This window comes from Desmodus rotundus, chromosome 3, assembly GCF_022682495.2.
Source record: "Desmodus rotundus isolate HL8 chromosome 3, HLdesRot8A.1, whole genome shotgun sequence".
In the NCBI taxonomy this organism is placed as follows: Eukaryota; Metazoa; Chordata; class Mammalia; order Chiroptera; family Phyllostomidae; genus Desmodus; species Desmodus rotundus.
In genome coordinates, this window is record NC_071389.1 from 154,015,002 (window position 1) to 154,038,359 (window position 23,358).

Genomic DNA, 23,358 nt, shown 5'->3' on the forward strand with positions numbered 1-23,358 from the left:
AGCCAGGGGAACGGAGACGCACATGGCAGAGCTGTTGCTCTTGGGTGGCTTGTCACTTGGAGGCTATCTCCCAGGTCACAGTAGGACTCGGGCTGCCCTGCCCCAAGACCCACAGGGTTTCAGATTAGAGGGTGGTATGGTTGGTTCTGTGGGGTGTGCTGGGTCCCCACACTGCTTAGCACACAAAACCACATGTACGTAACCCACAGCCAGTCCTCACACTGGGGGCCCCGAGTCGGTGCTCGCTGCTCACTTTGTTTGTTGGCTGTGTGGACAGGGTGCTTTGTTCTCCAGAGTGATACCTGCTAAGGTGGACTGGGCTTGGGCCGATGACCCCTTGTGTACAGAATGAGTAGAGTGGGTCTCTGAGAGGTCTGATCTGCCTGCTGTGGGAAGGGAGATGGGGAGGACGGAGATGGGCATTTCGACCAGGGATGTGTTCAGTCCTGCACTCCTTCCAGTGTGGAATGCAGGGAGATAAGGCAGCTCTCAAGATGGTCCCTTCTAAGCAGGAGATGCCTGCCGGGCTCAGAGGGTCTTCCCACTGGACATCTGATCTCTCTCGAGCCCAGGCAGGAACCCCTGACCGATGAAGCCCCGGGGCCTGGATCTGATCCTGAATGTTTGCAACCACATCTCCTCCATCCCCCACTGGTGCCGCTCCACCTCCCCTGGTTCAGGGTCTTGGTTTGGGGGCTGGGAGGAGTAGCCAGCTGGGCCTGTACCTCCTGCTATTCCTCAGGCTCCTCGCTGCTCCAATCCCCAGTGCCTTCTGTATGACTCTAGTGCAGTCCTAGTTTCTCAGTCTGATTGGGGGAGACAAGTTCAGGGCCCAGGATGTCTCCCCCTAGCACTACGGCTGCTCAGAGCCTAAGGCTGAACCCTACATTTATGTTTTTAGGAAAAGTTATTCTCCTAAACCACCTCCAACCTTAGTTCACTTTTTGTTGTGTGAAGGACACAGGACTTGGGTGTCCACAGTTTCAGCTTTATTCTTTCCTGGCCCCTGGACACTGCCCTATTCATCCCACCCATGTCCTCCGCCTGCCCAACTTTATTCTTCACACTACCCAGCACTGCCACCCCTGCCCCAACCCGTCTATTCCCTGGGAGTGTCTACTGGGGAAGTAAATGGGGAGGGGATTGAGGGGAAGCTAGTGATCGGTGGGGGCAGGTGTCTCCTACGGTAGGGGAACGGCCAGCGGGAGCCAGTGGGTGACGGCACAGAGGTGAGTGTTGTGGGTGGAACTGGCCCAATGGTGGAGGTAACCCAAAGCCTTTTTTTTTTAAAGATTGTATTTATTTATTTTTAGAGAAGGGGAGGCAGGGAGAAAGAGAGGGAGAGAAACATCAACATAAGAGAAACATCAGTCGGTTGCCTCTTGCACGTCCCCACCTGGGAGACCTGGCCTGCAACCCAGGCCTGTGCCCTGACTGGGAATCAAACCAGTGACCTTTCTGTTGCTCAATCCACTGAGCCGCACCAGCCAGGGCCCTGTTTTGGTTTTAACCCGCATTTGTATCTGGGAAGGAGGATATGTCCTGAATTTTTTTTTTTTTCATTTTTTCCCAGGCCTGTCCATTTCTAAGTATATCAAACATGATTATGTTATAAGCAAATGATGTTATACTAAATACATCTTTATGATGTTAAAATAACAAAGGACTTTATTATAGTAGAGTGTTAACAATAAATATTATGTGGTTTTCCCTTTTCTTTCACTTTCAGGAGCCCCCCTCGCACCGCTGTGCACACACTGTCCTCTCACTCAGGGAGACACATTCTCCTGTTCGCTGTTGCCCCTCTTTCCAGGGTGCCAAGCAGAGAGCAGTGAAGGCTGGGTTGGCAGGAAGAGGGTTGGAGAGGAGGAGCCCCCCAAGGACAGGGCAGATTGGGCAGCACCCTCAGATCTTCAGGTGCCCCTAAGCGGACACCCCAGGGTGAAGAGCCTGGGACTCAGGTCCGCCTACCTGCGAGTAGACCAGAAGTGGGGGCTGTAGCAGCAGCCTCCACTGCAGGACTCCGCACTGTGCCTGCGTCAGGATGTGGTAACAGGAAAACCTGCGGTTTCTGAGTTCACGCGTGACGCTGTGTACAGTATCTCGTTCCATCCTCCAACAACCCTTTCTGCATAGTAGTCTTTGTTGTTTTAATCTCCACCTGATGATATGCTTCCTGATTTTAGGGAGAGGGTAAGAGAGAAAGAGAGAGAAGGAGAAACATTGCTATAAGAGAGAAACATCTATCGGTTGCCTCCCACACATGCCCTGACCGGGGATTGAACCCAAAACCTTTTGGTGTCCAGGATGATGCTGAGCCACCGGCCAGGGCTCTGCATGGTATTTTTATCCCCATTGTATAGGTGAGGAAACAGATCTTGTAGAGTCAGGATTCTAACCCAGATCTGTCTAACTGCGATGTTCCGGGAGCCCTGGACTGCACAGAGCTCACTGAATATAAGGAGCTTCTGGTACAACTTATGTACAGAGCGGCCACGTCGGGTGGGCAAGATCCAGGCTGTCCAGTGTGCTCTGTGGACCAGCCATAGGAGTTGGGCCCCATCTTTTGCCTCTGGAGCCTGCTTCCTCCCCAGGCTGGTGCTCCCCTGACAGGGTTGGTAGGAGACTCAAACGGGGTGGTACATGAGAAAGTACTGAGACACGGGGTACACTCAGGGAATGCAAGGGTAACCCACTGTTCCTTGGCTTCCTCATCTCAAACGCAGGTGTCGATAGTAGCATCTAACTCCCTTTGTGGCGGTGAGGCTTAAAGAAGCCTTAGGTTGTGGAAGGGCTGTGAGGTACCACGTATTGCTGTTCGTTTCCACCTGTTGTCTGAGTGATCCCTGGCCGAGCGCTGGGACCTTTGCACTGGCTCTTCCTGTATGCTTTTTCCATCCTGGGATTTCATCTGGACTTCATTCAGGCCTGTTGTTTAACTGTCACCTCCCAATGCCTTTGCAGGACCCCACATGTGTTTGTTGGTTTATCTATGTGTTTGCCTCCCCCAGAAGAATGGAAGTTTCATAAAGGCAGGGCTTTCGCTGGCTTGTTCATCCCAGTGGCCCTGTGGCTGGCACACAGCAAAAGCTCAATACATGCTGTGGAACGCACGGCTGACATCTCCCTCTGTTCCTCCACAGGCAAGGTGACCATTCTGGCTGTTAGAGTGAGTGTGCCAGCCTGGCTGAGGGGGCAGACACAGGTGAGGGGCTGGGGGTGGGGACTGGAGGAGGGAGGCGGAGGGTGGGAGAGGCGCCCCTGTGCCCCACCGAGGAGGACGGAGGAGAGAGCATTCAGATGCCTGTGACGAGCTGCTCAGGTCCTCTCTTCCTTGGTCCAAAAGTGCTAAACTCCTTTTGCGGGAGCGTCAGTGGGGCAGGGAGGCAAGTAGTCGGTGGTGGATCAGGGCCTCCACCCTTTTACATTAGGAAGGGTTTCCCATCTACTGGAAATTTCCACGGTAATTTGCAGAAGAAGGAAATGAGCACTTTCCTCTGGCAGAGAAATTGAAACTCTAATGGAAGATGAGGCCTAGTCAGAACAGCCAGTAACCATGGCAACAGTGTGGCGGGGTGGGGGGTCATGCCCACAGCTCAGGTCAGACACCTGGCTAAGTAGTGTTCAGTCAGTGACAGGTGTGTCACAGCAGAAAGTATCAGCCTGGGCAGTGAAGTGAATACCGTGTCTCTGCCTGCATGAAATCGACAGTCTGGGGCAGAGTTAGAGAGCCTCACTGGGCCTGGACTGGGAGCCCTAAAGAGTGAGGAGGGGATGGTCAAATGGGAAGGCGGGCAAAGGGTCCAGACGCCCGCAGAGGACCAGTGTGCTCCAGGAGGCTGGTCCGCTGGGCCTCACGGGAGCAGGGAGCTCTGGAGGCACGCAAGCCACCTCCCAATGTCCCCAGGAGGGTACGGTGTGCCAGTTGGGTGCCAGTCTCGATGGAGAATTCAGGTTTCTCAGCTCCTGGCCAGTGTCTGTGTGACCTTGGGGAGGGCAAGTGCAGTTACAGGGGTTTATAAAACAATGGTTTTTGTTCTTAAGATGAGAAGAATGTCTTTGTCCCATGACCAGGAGAGACTTAGCCTGACCCTGAGCTGTTACAGTGTCCACGGCACATCGGTCACACTGAGCTAAACTCCGAGAATACTGACAAGTCTCATCTTTGTCCTCCTCCCCCGCTTACCTCCTCCCTGGGCCCTGGAGTAGCCTGCCTGGCCTTCTCTCACTTGTTCCCAGGGCCTGATGTCGGAGGCCATGGACCCGCCCGCAGGAAGTCCTGAAGACTCGAGGCCAGGAGAGTGTGCTGGCGGCAGCACAGAGCCGGGTGCCTGCCAGGAGCTCCTGCACCGGTTGCGGGAGCTAGAGGTGGGACACGGAGCAGGGTGGGGGCTTCAGGCCTGCCCTTTCCTCTGAGCTTGCTGTGGGTGTTCTGGGTGTGCTGCATCTTCCTCTCAGCCCCTTTTCCAGGCTGGAGCAGAGATGAACATTTCTTAGCAGAGCTCCTCTTAGAAGCCCCCTCCTTGCTGTTAGCTCTCTGGGCTAGGTGCCAGCTCAGGGACAAGAGGAATGCACGGGGCAAGGCTGTCCTGACCCCTAAATGTCTCCCTTCTTTACCCCTCTTCTCCCCCACTTTCATGCCTCTGCTGGCTCTAGGAAAGGGGTAGTCACAGAGGCCAAGACAAGAAGAGTTTAGGTGACCTGGCACTCAGGAGTTGAGGGACAAGAACATAGATTCTTAAACTAAAGCCCTTCATCACATTCTTAAGATCCTGCCCTCCTCCCACTGGCCTCCTCTGCCCTCTCCTCAGGGAAATAAGGGTCACTCTTGGCACCTCCCACCTTGGGTCCTCTTGCTGCTGTGTCTCCCTAGCTGCTCCAGCCTCACTGACTGAGGCTGAGGTTCACAGAAAACCAGGCATCTCAGCTCTGCCCTCTTAATGCCCTTGGCCCTATAGCTGGAACCAAGAGCTGGGCGGAGGTATAGTTAGTAGACTCCTTGCCTCCCCTTCCCTGAAAGGAATTTTCCCCGGAGGGAAGAATGATCCCACAGCTTCCTTTCTGCCCTCTCCCTCCATCTTGCAGGCAGAGAACTCGGCGCTGGCCCAGGCCAACGAAAACCAGCGGGAGACCTATGAGCGCTGCCTGGACGAGGTCTGTGGGGTCTGCAGTGGGGCTGCTGCCGAGGAGGGTTGGGGAAGCACAGCTTGCCTCCTCCACACAGGCTGCGTCGACTGACAGCTCTGCCTTGGGGCTTTCTGTCCGCAGGTTGCCAACCATGTGGTGCAGGCACTGCTGAACCAAAAGGCAAGTGGCCACAAGAGACATTTTCACCCCTGAGCCCAGCTTCCCTGGGAGAAGCCCTGGCTACCACAGGGGAGGGCCCCCTCGCCCTGCCAGGGACCCCTGAGCCTGCGCCCTGAAGCTTTTGATAGGGGCTATTGACCCAACCACACTCCCCACCCCTGCCTCTCTTCCACCTGGAGGCAGCGGTGGGGTAGGTGGGGCCAGATCCCTGAGTTAGAGCGGAACCCTTCCCTTACCCTGGCTCCAGCTGGTTTCTCCAGGTTGTAAGGGTGCTGAAAGCAGCATTGCTGTTGTGAACATAAGGCGGCTCAGAAATATTTACTGAAGTACCGTGGGTAACCTCTTGACTTACAGTCCACGCTGACCCCTCGGTCTTCCCCTGCCTTGTATGCACCCTTCTTTGATGTGTGGTTTCTAAGAAGCAGGGCATCAGCTCCAAGAATTGGGGAGGGTACCAGTGGGAATGGGATTTACCTCCCGCCAGGGGTGGTTATCTTGAGAGAATCTACCACCCCCTGGAGATTGGCTAGCTACAGACTTGGGCAGGCTCAGCTCCCTCACAGGAGGTTGCAGGGGAGGGCTTGCCGGGAGGGGGCCCCGTTGCTCTGGTTAAGGGGGCTGTGATCTTACTGCCCCACCCCTCCCGCCTTGTCTTCTTTTCCTGCGCCCCTCCTGGCCACGGCAGGACCTTCGGGAGGAGTGCATCAAGCTGAAGAAGAGGGTGTTTGACCTGGAACGGCAGAACCAGATGCTGAGCGCCCTGTTTCAGCAGAAACTCCAGCTCACGACGGGCTCCCTCCCTCAGGTGGGCAGCAGCCGTTCTCCCTCTCTCCTCATACCTCAGTTTCTGGCCCGCCCCCCAGCCCCAGCTTTATCACCACCCTCTTTCTCCCCAGACACCTACAGAACTGGCTGTCAGCTGCTCCCCTCCCAGGGAAGGCCCACCTAGCCTGATAGGTCTAAGCCTTAGATGGGGCGCAAAGCCCTGAGTCCCCTCCAGCTGGGCTGTCCCCACCTTGCAGGTGCTCGCATCCCAGCTGGAGGGGATCCCTTCTTGTTGACAGAGAAGGTTCTTGCTCGCTCTCACCCTGTGTAGGCAGGAGGGTGGAGGCTGAAAATGCACTGATTATTTCACACTCCCAGGGGCCCCCTTGGCCACTGCATTGCCTCTTCTCCGCCAGGGGCAAGGGTGGGACTGGGTGGAAGGCACCCAGGGCTCGGTGTCACAGAGAGGTCAGGGAAGGCACGTGACCGGGCAGCTCTGCGAGTGCGCACATTGTGTACAGGGTGGGGAGAGAGTAGGTTTACTGTTGTGAGTATGCAAAACAGTTTATTCTTGTATTGTTATTGATTAATAATGACACTTTCCCATACAAACAACTGTAAACCTGTACGCCCACCCACTGACTCAGGTGTGGCCACACACCCTGGTCCCTGCTTCTAGTTCTGCCTGACACCTGCCTCACCCGGGAGAAGCAGCAGCCTACTGGAAGTGAATCGTGGGCTCAGTTAGGATGTCATGTGGGGTCACTCTGTCAGGAAGCCTCAAGGATGGGGTGAGACACGGGGTGGGGGGATCATGAGCAGCTCCAGGTACCTGAGGTGAACAGCAGGTTCTGAAGTCAGCCAGTGCACCCCTCTCCCCACCTCTGACCTTCACAAGAAGAGAAGTACTTTTGTGTCTGTCTGTCTGTCTGATACAAACCAGGCAGCTCTTGGCTCCCAGACCCTGAGCAGGAAGCCTCAGCTCCCTGGGAAGCCTGACCCTCGGCAGAGGAAGTCTGCCGTCACCGTGGCCTCTCTGGAGCCCCTGTCTGCCAGTCTGTGCCGAGCTGGGTGAATCAGCGCAGGGACTATGCAGCGCCTCGGCCCCGGGTCTCATCCTGCGACAGGACTCACCCGGACCGGCCAATCTCACCCCGTCCATCCCCTTCTCAGTAACTGGTGATAAAAGAGGTGTAGATGGCCCTTGATTCATTCCTTTTTTACTGAAATGAACTCTGGGACTTGAATTTGGGCTTTTTAAATGAATTTTGGGGGGTTGGGGCAGTAGATTTGTCTTCCCCAGAGGTAACGTGATGTAATGGAAAAAACATGAACCTTTGCCTCAGATAAACTTGGGTTAGATCCCTAACTTAGCTAATTCTTAGCTGTGTGACCTTGGGCAAATTATATAATCTTACAAACCACAGTTTTTCCTTGTAGATGGGGATAAGGATACCTGTATTGCAGGTTGTCGTGAGGATTAAATGAGGTAATATGTAGAGCTTGGCCTGTAGTAGATAGTCAATATCAATATCTGGCAGCTATTGATCATTATTAATGTTATTCCCAAGTTGTGCTTTGCTAGAATGAAAGCTCCATTAATAAAATGCTAATTAAGCTCTTACTGTGAGTAGTGCCTTTGCCAACACACAGGGAACTGGACAGGACTGTGGCCTGTGCAGGCGAACGGAACCCCTGAAGGCTGGGACTGTGGAAGCTAAGGCAGGTCTACAGGCAGCAGTAGTACCAAGCAGTGCTGCCCAAGAGCCAGAGGGGGAGAGGCCATCAGAGAAAGGCTGGGGAGGGCTGCCTTCATAAGGTGACGTTGAACCTGGGCCTTGAGGGATGGGCGATTTAAAAAGAGTGGAGGAGGGGCTAGAGAAAAGGGATTCCCTGCGGAAGGAACAGAGCAGGGAAATCTAGAGAGCAGCAGGCTGTTCAGCAGGCCGGAGCAAAGGGTGTGTGAAGGAGCTTTGAGTGAGACAGCTGCTGACGGCGTCAGAAGCACAGGCAGGCCAGGCCTGGAATGCAGGCAGAGGAGTTCAGACTTGTCTTCAGTGGGCAGGCGTAGGGCGCTTGGAGCACAAAGATGCTTTAGGAAAAAAAAAGTAAAAGATGCTTTAGACTGTCTTGTACACCGGAGATTGGAAGATTGAAAAGCCACCCAGGCCGGAGAGACTGAAGTGTTGAGCAGCGTCCCAGACAGAGGTGTGAGGAGCGGGGCTGAAGGAGCAGGCCGGTGGCCAGCGGGGAGGCACAGAGACGCTGCAGGGCATGATTTAAAAGCCATGGAGGATGAGAGGCAGGGAAGAGTTAAAGCTGACTGGTATCTAGTTGAGATTTCTAAGAAAAGGAAGTGACATTCTGGGGACAGAGAGAGAAGTGACCTATGATTAAATAGTACTTGTGACCCTCAGAGCCCGAGTTTCACAAGAGACCAGTTGGGAGTGACAGAGCGATGACTTCCACCCCCATCTCTTTTCTGGGGCCCAGTAACAAGCGCCTCTTCCCCGAGCCTCAGCCTGCGACGCTGGGGTCCCAAGTAGTCAGAATAGGAAGGGGCCGCTCTGCTCACCTTCCCTGTAATCGGGGAAGAGGGTCCAAAGAAAAGCGGCGGTCCTGGGGCTGCCACCGCCCTCGGACCAGTGTCACCTTTCTGCCACCTGGGCGTGCACTTCCTCAGTCTGCCTGTGCCTGGGTCTCCTAAGGCTCCTCTGACCAGGCAGTGGGGACAGTGGTGAAAGTGTTCCATGGGCCAGGAGGTGTCCCCACCCCGGGATGGGAAGACCTAATTCATGAGGGAGTAGGGACCTGGGACAGAGCACTGGAGCTAACTCTGCCCCTCCCTGCAGATCCCGCTTACCCCACTCCAGCCGCCATCTGAGCCACCAGCGTCCCCGTCCCTGAGCTCTGCTGAAGGACCAGCCACCTCGCTGCCTCTGGGGCTCTGTGCTGGGCAGAGAGAGGTAGGAGGGTTGGGCGTCATGGTCCGTGGCTCCTCTGGCTATGGGCTTGTCAGTTACCTCCATTGCTGTTTCCTAATGAGTCCCAGGGGAGGGACTGCGTCCCCGTGCAGATTCTTGTCCAGGCTGGGTGTGAGCCCTCAGCTGTCACCTTATACCAAGAAAAAACAGATCCCACCCCCAGCCACCAGCCTTGCAAGCAAACATGTTAATAGTGCAGTAAGGGCCATAGCTTCTGCTGTGCCAAGCACTGTGCTGAACACCTGCATCTCATCTGTCTTATGTTATGAGATTAAACATAATTACCATCTATTTTACAGACGATACAGTGAAGCTTAGAGATTGGATAACTTGCCAAAGGCCATATAACTAGTTCTGTAGTAGATCTGGTACTTGAACCTACACAGTCTGACTCCAGAGCCCATGGAGTTAACCACTATGTTAGCCCAGATTGGGTACCAGAAGGGGTTGGGCGAAGGCTGGGAGGGCTTGCAGTGGCGTCACTCCTGATCCCTGTCTCCATGGAGATCAGGCCAGCAGGCTGCTGTCGAACCTGACAAGGCCTGGGCTTGCAGGCAGTGACTGACTGAGGACTTGGCCACATCACAGCCCCTTCTTGAGTCTCTGTGTTCTTTCTGGAGCCTGAAATATGAACGGGCCTCCCTTCCCTGGGACAAGCACAGCTGTCAGGGTTGTAGGTGGTCAGCGCTGCCAACCCAAACAGCAGTGGGAAGTGGTGGGGAAGTGGGGTGGGATAACCAGGAAGGGAGGTGGGGTGCCCACCCAACCCCAGTCATGCCAGGAAAAATAGTGGGACTAACCAGGGCTCAGTGACCCTTAAGGAAGATGAGCCATCATATCCCAGGAGCTGTCAAATTCCCTTTGGGGCTGTAGAGGAAACCAGGCCAGCTGTGTCGCTGACATACTCAGTCACGTGCAGCTTGGGTCCTGGGTCTGCGTGTGGTCTCCTCCTTATGCCGCTTCTCCCCCAAGGTGTGCTGGGAGCAGCAGCTACGGCCAAGAGGGGGCCCAGGACCCCCAGCCGCCCCACCCCCAGCGCTGGATGCCTTATCCCCATTCCTTCAAAAGAAAGCCCAGATCCTGGAGGTGCTGAGAGCCCTGGAGGAGACTGACCCCTTGCTTCTCTGCTCACCTGCCACCCCCTGGCGGCCTCCAAGCGAGGGCCCTGGCTCCCCAGAGCCCATCAACGGCGAGCTCTGTGGCCCACCCCAGCCTGAACCCTCCCCCTGGGCCCCCTACCTGCTAGTTGGCCCTGGTAGCCTAGGAGGCCTGCTCCACTGGGAGCACCTCTTGGGGAACCCCGGGGAGGAAGAGGGTGCCGGGCGGCCCTGGGTCCCCAGTAGAGGGTCCCCCCAGGCCCAAGGTGCTATCTCTGGCCCACCCTGTGCGCCAGGCAGCAGCTCCTCCTCCTCTTCTGATGAGGCAGGGGAGCCCAGTGAGGCACCCAGCCCTGACACCCTGCTCGGGGCCCTGGCCCGCAAACAGTTGAACCTGGGTCAGCTGCTCGAGGACACAGAGTCTTACCTACAGGCCTTCCTGGCCGGGGCTGCAGGCCCACTCAACGGGGACCACCCCGGGCCCGGGCAGCCATCCTCCCCAGACCGGGGGCCTCCACAGCTGTCCAAGTTCAAAGGCCTCCCCAAGTCAGCTTGGGGTGGGGGTACCCCAGAGGCTCACAGGCCGGGCTTTGGTGCTACCTCAGAGGGCCAGGAGCCCCTCCCCTTCCTCAGCATGTTCATTGATGCAGGGGATGCCCCCCTGGGCTCGAGACCTGGTCACCCCTACTCCTCATCTCAGGTGAAAAGCAAGCTCCAAATTGGCCCCCCTTCTCCTGGGGAAACCCAGGGACCCCTTCTTCCCTCTCCAGCCAGAGGTCTCAAGTTCTTAAAGCTGCCTCCAGCTTCGGAGAAGGTCCCTAGCCCAGGAGGCCCTCAGCTCAGCCCTCAGTTCCCCCGGAACTCCCGAATCCCCTGCCGGAACAGTGGCTCAGATGGCAGCCCCTCTCCACTGCTGGCCCGGAAGGGCCTGGGTGGAGGAGAGCTGTCCCCAGAAGGGGCACAGGGCTTGCCCACCAGCCCTGCACCCTGCTCCACAACCCTGGACTCTGCACAGCTCCGACCTCCCCAGCCAGCCTCGTCCACCACGCTGTCCCCTGGATCAGCGGTGTCTCCCTGCTATGAGAATATCCTCGACCTTTCCCGGAGCGCCTTCAGAGGGCCTTCTCCAGAGCCGCCTCCATCCCCACTGCAGGTGTCCACCTACCCACAGCTAACTCTGGAGGTGCGGCGGGCCCCGGTGGTCCTGAGAAGCCCTGGAGCCCCCCCAAGCCCTTGCCTCCCAGAATCCTGCCCCTATGGGAGCCCCCAGGAGAAGAGTTTGGACAAGGCAGGCTTGGAGTCTCCCCATCCTGGCCGCAGGACCCCAGGCAGCTCAGCCAAGAAGCCCAGCCAGGGGCCAGGACGGCGACCTGGAGATTCTGGCCACACACCTCTGCGGGACAGACTGGCAGCCCTGGGGAAACTGAAGACTGGCCCCGAGGGGTCCCAGGGCCCAGAGAAGAATGGGGTGCCAGCCAGGCCTGGCACTGAGAAGGTGCGGGGAACAGGAAGGTCAAGGGAGAGCACTGGGGACATGGCACTCTCCACCCCCAGGCCCCCTGAGCAACCAGAAGCCAAGGGGGCCCCACAGGGGACGGTGGCCTTGGGCACAAGCAGCCTGAAGCAGCAAGAACCTGGGCTCCTAGGGGACTCTGGGGCCCGAGTCTACTCCTCCCACTCTATGGGGGCGCGGGTAGACCTGGAACCTGTCTCACCAAGGAGCTGCCTCACCAAAGTGGAGCTGGCCAAGAGCCGGCTGGCAGGGGCCCTGTGCCCCCAGGTACCCCGCACCCCTGCCAAAGTGCCAACTTCAACCCCCGGCCAGGGCAAGCCCAATAAGAGTCCCCACGGTAGCCCTACAAAGCTACCTTCCAAGTCACCTACCAAGGTAGTGCCCCGACCTGTAGCGCCGCCAGCCACCAAGGAACACCCCAAGCCTGACAAAGGGAGAGGCCCACCTTGGACAGACTGCGGCAGCCCTACAGCCCAGCCCACACCCTCAGCACCTGGCCCCACTGACCCAAGCCAGGGCCCTGAGAGGCGTGCCCCGCACTCGGCCATTGAGGAGAAGGTGATGAAGGGCATCGAGGAGAATGTGCTGCGGCTCCAGGGCCAGGAGCGGGCACCGAGCACCGAGGCCAAACACCGCAACACGAGCAGCATCGCCAGCTGGTTTGGCCTGAAGAAGAGCAAGCTGCCCGCACTGAACCGCCGCACAGAAACTACCAAGAGCAAGGAAGGGGCCAGCGGGAGCTCCCCACTCCGGAAGGAGGTCAAGGGGGAATCCCGGAAGCTGGAGGCAGAGAGCCTCAACATCTCCAAGCTGATGGCTAAGGCAGAAGATTTGCGCCGGGCGCTGGAGGAGGAGAAGGCCTACTTGAGCAGCAGGGCCAGGCCACGGCCCGGGGGACCGGCGCCAGGGCCCGGTGCAGGGCTGGGGCAGGTCCAAGGCCAGCTGGCTGGCATGTACCAGGGCGCAGACACCTTCATGCAGCAACTGCTCAACAGGTGAGGGCCTGGGACCAGTTGGCAGGTGCTTGGTGGCTGGGGGCACTTGTCCCTCCATGGGCACACCAGAGACTGCTGGGACTGCCTGGCTTGGGCGGTTGGGCTTCACAGAAGTCAAAAGGGGTCAGAGGCCAAGCAAAATGCCACCAAAGTACCTGGGGGTTAGTGGTCTGAGCAAGGGGAAAGATGGAGGTTTGTGTCCCAGCTACCCACCTCTCTGGCTCTCTGACATCAGACTTGCTGAGACCCAGTTTCTCATTTGGGAAGAGTGAACAGACCACACTTTGCTGGATGGTCTCCAGTGGCAGATGAGGCGGGCGCCTGTGCCAGTGGTCAAGGGAATGCCAGTTCCCAACTGTGGCCTGCTGAAGGCCTTATGCTGGGGTTTCCCATCCTGTAGAACACGGGGAGGTTTCCTTCCCATCTTGCCCTTCGGTACCTGCAACAGACCCAGCAGTGAGGGCTGTGGTTTAGAGAAGGGGCCACCCCAAACTGGGGTTGCTCTATCTGGGCCAGGTCAAGGCAGAATGTCCGCAGGACTTGGGCCCCAGGGCAGGTGTGATTTGGACAGCAAGTGCACTCAGGTTCAGCGGGGGCAGGCAGGGCCTGTTGTGTGTGGACCAGGACACGACCAGGTCTGCCATCTACCTGTCGGCATTGTCCAGTGGCCTCTAGGCTTGACTCTGGATAGCTTTGGAAGCGTTCCCCCATCTTCCCTGTCCCTGCTATTCCCCTGGGGTTTTCCCTTGGGTTTCTGCCTGTTCCCAGCGCCAGAAGGGGTTGCTAGGGGCAACCACCAGGGATGTGTCCCCTCCACCAGGGGCAGTGGGGGGTACCTCACTAGTCCACACCTCTTCTGCACTCCTGCTCCTAGGGTGGATGGCAAGGAGCTGCCACCCAAGAGCTGGAGGGAGTCCAAACCTGAGTATGGTGGCTTCCAGCCAGTGTCCTCTGACCCTAAGAACGCTTGGCCAGCCTGTGGGCCCCGAAATGGCCTGGTGGGCCCTCTTCAGAGCTGTGGAAAACCTTCTGGGAAGGTAAGTTCTTGGGGCAGGGTCTGGGTGCAGGGCTCCCCTCCCTGAGGCCTGGAAGCTGCTGCATGTACTTCTGTTGGGAGGGAGGGGTGGTCAGGGTTTGGGTACTCTCAGATCCATACTCCAGGGGTCCTAAAGGTGAGGTTTGGGGAGGGATGGACTCAGAGGTCTTCTGTTCCCCACAGCCAAGCAGCGAGCCAGGGAGGCGGGAAGAGATGCCCTCAGAGGACAGCCTGGCTGACCCAGTGCCCACCTCACACTTCACAGGTCAGCAGGGTCAAGGGCCAAGGATGTGACTAGCTCCTCACCCGCTGCTTGCTTTACTCCTTCCTGTCACTGCAACAGGTGCTGGGCCCTGAGTGCCATCTTGGTGCCACCACCAGGTGGGCACTGGGGCTGCACGGAAATCTATCTCTTCCTGCCTTCGGGGTACCTGCCCCCTAAGCCTGTTGGGCCTGGAGGGGCCTGGACCAGGGCTGGAGCTGGGGCTAGGGCAGGAACCTGGAAGAAGTCAGAGTGGATGAGCCACCTGCAGCTTCACGTTGGTGACTTACACTCCCTTCCCCAGCCTGCGGCTCCTTGACTCGAACCCTGGACAGTGGCATTGGGACCTTCCCACCCCCCGACCATGGCAGCAGTGGTACCCCCAGCAAGAATCCTCCCAAGACCAAGCCACCACGGCTGGATCCCCCACCCGGGGGGCCCCCAGCTCGGCCACCGCTCCTTACCAAAGTCCCCCGCCGCGCCCACACACTGGAGCGGGAGGTGCCAGGCATAGAGGAGCTGCTGGTGAGTGGGCGGCACCCCAGCATGCCGGCCTTCCCTGCGCTGCTCACTGCTGCTCCAGGCCACCGGGGCCATCAGACCTGTCCTGATGGTGAGTGTCCAGGAGGGGGGGTGGGCTGTCCCTGGGGCTCCACCCATCACCACCACCACCACCACCTTCCCCTTGTCACTACACAGATCCCTGTGAAGACCCAGGACCTTCCCCTCCCGTTCCGCTGGCCAAAAACTGGACCTTCCCCAACGCCAGGGCAGCTGGTGGCTCCACTGACCCTTTCCTGTGTCCACCCCGACAATTGGAGGGGCTGCCCAGGACCCCCATGGTGAGCATGGCTGAAGGGGGAAGGGAATAGGACTGGAGGGTGGGAGGGGAGGGAAGAGAGGGAGGCCAGTTTCTCCAGTGAGATACAGACCTGTTTTCGGAGGATGGAGGGGACGGCCCCTGGGATGCCCCTCTGGGCAGCCCACCTACCCCCTTCCTACACCCCTCTTGGGGAGGTGTTTCTCTCCTTCCCCAGAACCCTGGTGGGGTGTGCTCGGTCATGCCTCCAGCCTGCTTCCTCCGAGCACGCCCCACCTCAGCGGGCCCCACCTGCAGAGCCCCCAGCCCAAGAGCAGAGCCCAGGGCCTTTCAGGCTGGGCCAGGAGGTGAGAGGAGGTTCCTCCTGAGCTTCCCTTCCTTTCTCAGGCCCTGCCTGTGGACCAGAAGCGGAGCCTGGACCGCAGCCACCCAGCCCCTACAACGCCCCAGGGCCCCGCATTTGGGGGCAGCCGCACTCCCAGCACATCAGACATGGGTGAGGAAGGCAGAGTGGCCAGCGGGGGCCCTCCAGGGCTGGAGACCTCGGAGTCTCTCAGCGACTCGCTCTACGACTCGCTCTCCTCCTGTGGGAGTCAGGGCTGAGGAGCTGCGCCATGGCCCCTCCAGACCGCAGACCAGCCCGGCTCTCCTCCGGGCCCATGGGGCTCCTCCCTCAAGGGACCAAGGAGGCAGATGGACAAGAAGGTGAAGGGGGTCCTTGACACACCCCGCTGCCCACCGCTGCTGTGGAGGAGATGACCACTCTCAGCTCAGGGAGAGACCCCACCTTTGGTCCCTCCTCTCGCCCAGAATAAGGCTCTTCCTCTGAGGGACTGAGTCTCCAGGCCTCTGTGTCCCAGCCCTAGCTCCTACTTCAGGCTGAGCCATCGTGTGGTGCTGGGCTTCCTGCCCACCAGCTGTGCCATCTCCGCCCAACCTGGCTGCTCCCTGCCCCAGCCCCCACGGGCCAGCCCGGAGGCCCGTGCTTGTGCTCAAGGAGTTTGGGGGTGAGGGGTCACGTTGCCTTCTCTCTCATCTGCCCTGGTCCTCCCTGCTGTCTGGATGGTGCTGCCCTTCCCTGCCCCATGTCTTTGGGGTCCGTTTGTCTGTCTTTTTTGTTGTTTTTTTATATTAAAGCGCCTGGCCCACTCCCCACTTTCTACCCCCATCCCCACACTGCGGTTAATTTATCTGGTATAAATGCGGCTGCTCTGCTTCCAGCCTGTGCTTCTGCGGTGTCCCTAATAAAACGTAGAGGCCCCTCTGTGCCCCGACTCGGTTTGCTCTGTGGGAGAATTCAGGGGTAGACAGGTGGGGGAGAATGTGGGCCCCAGGATGGGGGGTGGGGGTGAGACTCAGTCTCAGCCCTTCTGAAGAAACCCCCCTACCAGGGGAGCTGGCCGGGCTTACCTAGAAGGTAACTAAGGATTGGAGGATTGGGGTGCACTTAGGCCTGGAATGGAGGCTGTGTTGGAGAGATTCCCCTGGCCCAGGGCCTGGGCAGGGCAGAAGGTGAGCTGCCCCTCGGGGAGGGTAGCCATGGGCATCTACATGTTTCCACCCCTGCACATACCAGGTGGGCGGGACCGGCAAACAGATTCGGGGGCTGGATGGTGAGTGGGGTTAAGTGCCTGTAGCCTTCTGTTGTCACGAAGGGGAGGCACAGCCAGGTCTCAGTGTTGCCGCTTCTAAATTTCTCCTCATATCTTGGGCTTTGCCCAGATCCTGCTCCTGTTTTTACCTCATTCCAACCAGGAGTGCCCTGGCTCTCAAATTCTCACTTCAGGAAAGGGAGGCCAGGAATGAGGTTGACTTCCGGGAGTTTTTTCAGGCTGTAGACGTGCCTCTGGCTTCTGGGATTCCACCTTGTGGCCCTCCAGCCCTGGGTTTCCTGTTGGGCACGGAGCAGGGCAATGACCTGGAGGTGAACCCTGTGGCAAGCCAGCCTCCTGCCCACCTGGGCTGCAAGATGGAGGGTGACTCCTCCTGAGCACCCACTGACGTAATCTGCACGGGCTGCCTCCCAGGGGCACACAGTCGAGGCCACCTGGCCAGCACGCACGCTCGGTCCTCCTGGCCCTGTGGTTGGGGGCTCTAGACCGTTTGTCGTGGCCGTGAGGCACCTGCTGTAGACACGTGGTGGGCCGACACCGCAGGCTTGCTCAGCCAAGGGTGGGATGCCTGGACGGGAAGTAGTGCTGGACAAGTTCCGAACTCGGTCATGCTGTGGACGCTGTCCTGGGCTCCTACGTGCCCAAGGAAGACGGAGTGGGAAGGCTGTCAGCACCTCCTTTTATACACTACCTCCTTCAGCAGTGTCTGTCCAGCCCCCTAACGCTCCAGCAAGTAGTGAAAGAACTCCCCGTTAAAGTGAACGCCTGCCTTTTCGCCAGCCTCCTGGTCCCTAACCCCCACCGCGGCCCGCTGGAGGGAGCCTGTCACCCTCGTTCACAAATGCAGACATCGAGGCAAGACTGAGAGAAGGGTCAAGTCAAATGTCAGTTTTCTTTAAATGTCAGAATCCCATTTTCTTACTTCCGCCCTTACTTCCAGGTTCCAGCCCCCTGTGCCTTCCGCTTTTATGGGCTTAAGTGTGATGTCACCAAGCTGCAAATCTCTGCTTCTTGCCAGGCAGGCTCAAAGAAGTCTACATCATCCTTCTCCTAACTTCGCTTTATTTCTTGGATTTCCAAGCCCTTTTCTCTGTTTAAGCTGGCGGGTTATCTCCTTTCCTTGCCAGGACAGAGCTGCTTGCCCGCAGGACACTTACCCTGTTTCCTTGGGAAGAGCCCGGCCTGGTGGGTGTGACTCCGGACTCCACCTCTCACGAGCCCAGACCAGTGGCTCCATCCGTGTTTGTGTCACCAGGGTCTGCTCAGTCTGCTACCAGGCTCTGTTCTCCACTGCTGGCAAATGCAAGGTGTCACCTTGGTCCCTGGGGCAGTGTGGGCTGACTGGGGGAATGACTGTCCGTGGCCATCACTGAAGCAGGGAAGCATCAGCCACACGGGAGCCAGCCCTCCCCCTCCAACTGTTCCAAGGTGGGCAGCTCTCATTCCTAAGTTCCCCATCAGGCTGCTAAGGGGTGCAGGGCCCAGGCGGGCCGTCTTGCAGCCCACATAACTGTGTGCCCCCCACAGGCCGAACACCCCGTCTTAGGTAATTCTGTGGAGGGGGACACTCCAATGAGTTAAAGGCACTCCCGGGAACCTGACCTCTCCTTGTCCTTCAAGGAGAGGTTTGGCTAAAAGACCACACGGTCCTCATTAGGCAGAGCACTTCCTGTCTCCGTTTGCAAGTTCTGCCTGAAGGGCTAAGGGGGCCTCACTGTTTTCTCTGGGAACAATGGGTGAGTGTTTGCCTCTCCCTTCAGTAAGACCCCTTCTTCTGAATTTCCCCAAGGAAGCCAAAACTGCCAGACACCTGCCCCCCTCCCCACCTTATACCCTCTGCCAGTGACGTCAAGTCATCAGTGAGACGAAGGAAAGGTTTCCCATTCCCCTCACCATAGGAATGCCCCAAAATGTCCACTCGAGGCTTTCTCCGGGTTGCTGCAGGTTTCTATTCTTCACCCTTTTCTAGATTTCTTACAAATAGCATGTTTTGTTTTCTTTATCAATAAAGAAGTTTTAAGAAAAAAATCATGCTCTGCAGAAAATTCTAACACATATTCCCCCATCTGTAATCCTGTGTGAGTTACTTCAAACACGCACATTTTTAAAGGCAAGTGAATGTGGAGTAAATACAGCTGAGCATTTCTATGATATTGGAATGGGATTTTTTTTAAGTTAAAAAAATTTTTAATTAAAATAATTACACTTTTTGTAATTATTAAAGACATGCAAATTATAAAAGTACATGTTCATGGTTATGTTTAATAAAAGTAATTAAATTGAATAGAATGTTATACAAGGAAGAGGAAGAGTCTCTTTCGTCCCCACCTCCCTTCTCCTCAGACATACCCGAGTTGACTGGGAACCCTTGCAAATCATTTTTTAAAGTACACACAGCACGCTGATGTTGCCCTTTTATTAGAAAATGGGATTATTGTACAGTTACTGATCTGCTTCTGGTAGCACCTGATAGTTCTCGGAGATCTTTCCAAAGCCCATGACCCTCCACTGTCCTGCCTGGGCCTCCACTGTGTGCAGGCCTGTGTTGGTTCCTTTCGCAGGGCCCCTGGCACTTGTGCCTTTGGCCACTCGTGTGTTTCCCTGAGATACATTCCTGTGAATGGAACTGCTGGGTCATACAGTAAGCTTAATTTAAATGTTTATACATATTAACAAATTGCGCTTCTTCAACAGTGTATAAGAGAGACTATCGTTCACATCATCGAGTATTATCAACCTTTTTATTCTTAGCCAATTTGGTCGAAGTAAGTGACCCCGTAGAGTTTGTAGCCCAGTGTAGGGACTTCGGCTTTTACTCTGAGTGAATAGGGAGCCATCAGAGACTGACAAGAATAAACTGTGCAGGGCAAGCATGGAGCAAACCAGTACGGAGGCCTCTTGGGTAACTCCAGTGAGAGGTGGTCGTGACTTGTCCCAGGGTGCAGACACTAGAGACAAGACTTGCTCATGTAATGGACACGAGGAAACGAGAAGTGCCGAGCATCACTCCAAGGTATTTGGAGCAACTGGTAGGGAGAAGTTGCCATTAATTGATACAGGAAGACTGTGGATGGAGCGGACTTGGGAAAGGGAAGACCAGGAGTTCAGTGTTGGGCGTGTGAAACTTGAGCTGTTTACTTGACAACATCCAATGGAAAATAGAGAGTAGGCCGTTGGTATGGACATCCAGAATTTAGAAGAGAAGTGTGGGTGGAGATATAAATGATGGTAAGTCATCAGCATACGAACGTTACCTAAAGCGAGGGGACTGGGTGAGATCACTAAGGGAGTAAGGAGAGGGAAGGTCAGAGTCCTAGGCCCTGGGACACTGCATCTCTCCAGAGGTCAGAGGAGACGGGGAGGAAACCACACAGGAGACTGAGGAGATGCTACCCAGAGACAGGGAGGCCCTGGAATGTAAGCCAATGTTTCAAGAAAGAATTAATCACAGTCAAATTGTGCTGATTGTATGGCAAGGGGAGGATAGAAGATTGTTTGGGATATAGCAACGTGGAGGTCATTGGTGACCTTGGCAAAAGCACTGATGGAACCGGAAGCTGTGTGGAGTGGCTCGAGAGAAAATGGGAGAGAAGTGGAGTACAGACCCCTCTTCTAAGGAGGAAGGGAGAAGAGAGCAGGAGAGGGAAGTGGGGTCGAGAAATTAGATTTTAAATATTTTTCAAGCCTTAGATTTGAAACTCAAATTTACATAAATGTTTCAAGTACAATGCAAAGCACTTTTTTTCTCTTAAACTATTTCAGAGTAAGTTGCCAACTAGATCATCCATCACCCCAATACTTCAATGCTTATTTCCTACCAAAAAACCGGCATGTTCTTATGTATCCCCAAAACCATCATCAGAATCAGGAATTAACACATAACTATAACCTAAGCTTTAGACTGCATTCAAGTTTCACCAGGCGTCCAAATGATGTCCTTTGTTAGCCAGTTCAAAGTCATACATTGCGTCTACTTGTCATATTTCTTTAGTCTCCTGGAACACTTCTTTTTTTCTTTTTTAAGATTTATTTATTTATTTATTTATTTTTAGAGGGGCAGGGAAAGAGAAAGAGAGGGAGAACCACCATCGATGTGTGGTTGCCTCTCACGTGGCCCTCACTGGGGACCTGGCCTGCAACCCAGGCATGCGTCCTGACTGGGAATCGAACCAGCAACCCTTGGGTTTGCAGGCCCACACTCAATCCACTGAGCTACACCAGCCAGGGTCTGGAACAATTCTTTAATCTGTCCTTACCTTGCATGACCATGACACTTTGGTACCTTGCAGGCCATGGCTTCTATTTGTCTCATGACTAAGGATGTTCATTTTCATTACTTAAATTGGTGTTCGCTGTACATTTACTATTTTCCCCTTTATAATGAATAAGAACATAGTGGGAAAGTAGGTACTCTGAAACTATATAAATATTTTATTTTAACCAAACTTTTTATTCATTTATTTCTATCAGTGTGGACTCACGGTTTTCTATTTTATTCAATGGTCTATAATCTATTACTATCATTATTACTTAGATGCTCAAATTGTCTGTGATTTGGCTAGCAGAAATCCCTTCAAGGCGACTTCTGTCTTTTTGACAAATCCCTGTCATTCTTTGAGGACCTACTCTCTGGAATAACGTGCTTGAGACTCATCTTGGGCTTTCCCCGACCCAGCCCGGGAATCAGCCATTTTTCCAAAGACCCCTGGTTTCTTTCATTTAGTGGGAAATGATATTGAGAAACTAGGATCTTGGGGGTGGGGTATGCTCATTGCTATTAGGGAGTTGCTGCTCCCAGGTCCTGAAAGAGGGTTTCTTAAAGATAGAATAAAATTAAAGTGCTCTCTTATACTTATGGGAGTGGCACCACAGAGAAAAATCTGATGATGCAGGAGAGAGAAGAGGGGGTTGCTGGGCTCTGGGGCACCAGTAGCCCTCAGCAGCATCCACAGGTACAGGAAGGAGGAAGGAAGCACAAGACAGGCAGTTGGGTGTCTGTGGGGGTGTATACTTCTAGAAAGAAGTATTCTTCTGATTGCTCTTATTTTCTCCAGGAAATAATCGAGGCCATCAGCTAAGAGGAAGGATGGGAGAAAGAAGCACTGCAGGTTTGAGGAGAGGGGAGATCGTGATAGTCACGTAGGAGCTCGAAAGGGTGAACAGACTCGGGGATGTAGCAGGATTACCAAGCAGAATGAGGGTCTACTTGAGGTGATTAAAACTTAAAGTGAGATTTATTAACACGAATGTTTTGGGGTGGGGGAGTGGTTCCTGCCATGTTAGGTACAGAATGGGCAACGAGTTGGATGAGCCAGGGCTGCTGGTTTACCAAATGAGTGAAGCAGAGGAGGGAAAGATAAGGTGTATGCAAGGGAGTGGTCCTATTAACTGGCTGTGGGCTTTACCTTGGACAAAGAAGGGAAAGAGAACAATAGGAAACATGTGTGAAGGAGGTAAGATCAGTAGGGGAATGAGTTGGAACCATGTTGAAAAGAATTGTGCTGGTCAGAGCGTGGGATGCATGAGATTGAGATTGCGGGAGGTGTTAGGGTTAAATTGTGTCCCCTCTCTTAGGTAGCTAAGAAAGGGCCAGGAGCAAAAAAGATCCAATTAAGGGCTTCTATTCAAGGCAGGACGGTGCAGTCAGGCAGGCTGAGTCTGAGCAGACTGCAGCAGCAAGGGAAGGGTAGAAGGGTTTTTAAGGGTGTGCAACAGACCTCTGGGGAGGGTGGGTCACCCTGCTGATCTGTCCCAAGCGTCCAGGGTATAGATGTTTGCAAGACAATGTCCTCTGGTCAGGGATGGCTGATTCAGCAACAGGAAGTCCAGGAGATTTATGGGCCTTGTTTCTGAGAAAAGCTCGAGGGAGAGGGGAGGAGCAGTGAGGATTTGACTGGTTTCCAGCAGGATGCCAGCGGCTATGCCTCAGTTGTTTCCAATAATAGGGAACCTTGTGGTCAGGTATTCAGCTGGTGACACATACCTTCTTTGTTCCAGCGTAGGCGGTGGCTTAGGTCCTCCATTTCCCAGTACATTCTAACAGCCTCACCCCCAAAAAGGTTGAAGCACTAACCCCAGCGGTCAGAATGTGACTTTATTTGGTAATAGGGTCATTACAGAGGTGATCGAGTTAAAATAGGTCATTTGGGTGGTCCTTAATCCAATATGACCGGTGTCCTTATAAAGGCAGGGAATCGGACCCAGGACAGATGTGCACACAGGGAGAACGCCATATGAAATGAGAGCCGAGATCGGGGGATGCATCTACAGGCCAGGGATGCCAGAGATTGCTAGTAAAGCACCAAAAGTTAGGAGAGAGGCCTGGAACAGACTCTCCCTCACAGCCCTCAGAAGGAACCTACTCCGCCTGAAACCGGAAAAGCTGGCATTTGGGCTGCCTGTCACTACCAGAACCAATAAGTAGATACAAGGATTGGACCTTTATGGGCACTTGATTCAGATGCTGGTGAGCTGAGGAAACAGCGGGTCATGTACCCTTAAAAACCATCTTAACATCTCATCTGAAGCTGACCTTTTTATAAGGAGAAGAAAGGGTAGGTAAGGAGTTGGGAAAAAGGTTAATTGGATAAGAGTTGCAGTCAGGTTGTGATTTTCCTAGTATTTATTTATCAACTGGTCAACAATTCTTCATCTGCATCACAGATGTTCCCTCCCTGGAACACAGGGGCTCAGGTACCATCTCCATGGCTTGCAGACCCCCTGGGGCACAAGGTTGAATTGCTCATCGGCCTCCTGGAGTCATGCATCACAGGTCCAGGAACCACAGCTTTCCATGTGCATTAATCACTTAACCCTATCAACTAAGACGGAAGCTAAAATCTTTAGCTCTTGAGTTCCCCTATCATGCCAACACCTTGATCTTGGACTTTTAGCCTCCAAAACTGTGAGACAATAAATTTCTGTTGTTTAAGCCACCCAGTCTGTGGTACTTCATTAAGGCAACCC

At 55.2% G+C, this 23,358-nt stretch overlaps 1 protein-coding gene across 3 annotated transcripts in view; it reads left to right on the plus strand.

The window, feature by feature from the left end:
* NCKAP5L (NCK associated protein 5 like) overlaps positions 1-16,043 on the plus strand; it is a 30,605-nt gene extending 14,562 nt beyond the window's left edge. For 2 of the 3 annotated variants that reach the window (XM_024575691.3, XM_053921511.2), the window contains exons 2-13: positions 3,144-3,205; positions 4,210-4,368; positions 5,086-5,154; positions 5,269-5,307; positions 5,993-6,112; positions 8,925-9,038; positions 10,029-12,661; positions 13,536-13,698; positions 13,881-13,962; positions 14,264-14,572; positions 14,659-14,801; positions 15,167-16,043. In XM_024575691.3, coding sequence (XP_024431459.2) covers positions 4,246-4,368; positions 5,086-5,154; positions 5,269-5,307; positions 5,993-6,112; positions 8,925-9,038; positions 10,029-12,661; positions 13,536-13,698; positions 13,881-13,962; positions 14,264-14,572; positions 14,659-14,801; positions 15,167-15,382 — 4,011 coding nt within the window. In that variant the 5' untranslated portion in view covers positions 3,144-3,205; positions 4,210-4,245 and the 3' untranslated portion in view covers positions 15,383-16,043. The remainder of the gene's footprint in view (positions 1-3,143; positions 3,206-4,209; positions 4,369-5,085; positions 5,155-5,268; positions 5,308-5,992; positions 6,113-8,924; positions 9,039-10,028; positions 12,662-13,535; positions 13,699-13,880; positions 13,963-14,263; positions 14,573-14,658; positions 14,802-15,166) is intronic. The other variant, XM_024575692.3, reaches the window with a different exon arrangement.
* The last annotated feature ends 7,315 nt before the right edge of the window (positions 16,044-23,358 follow it).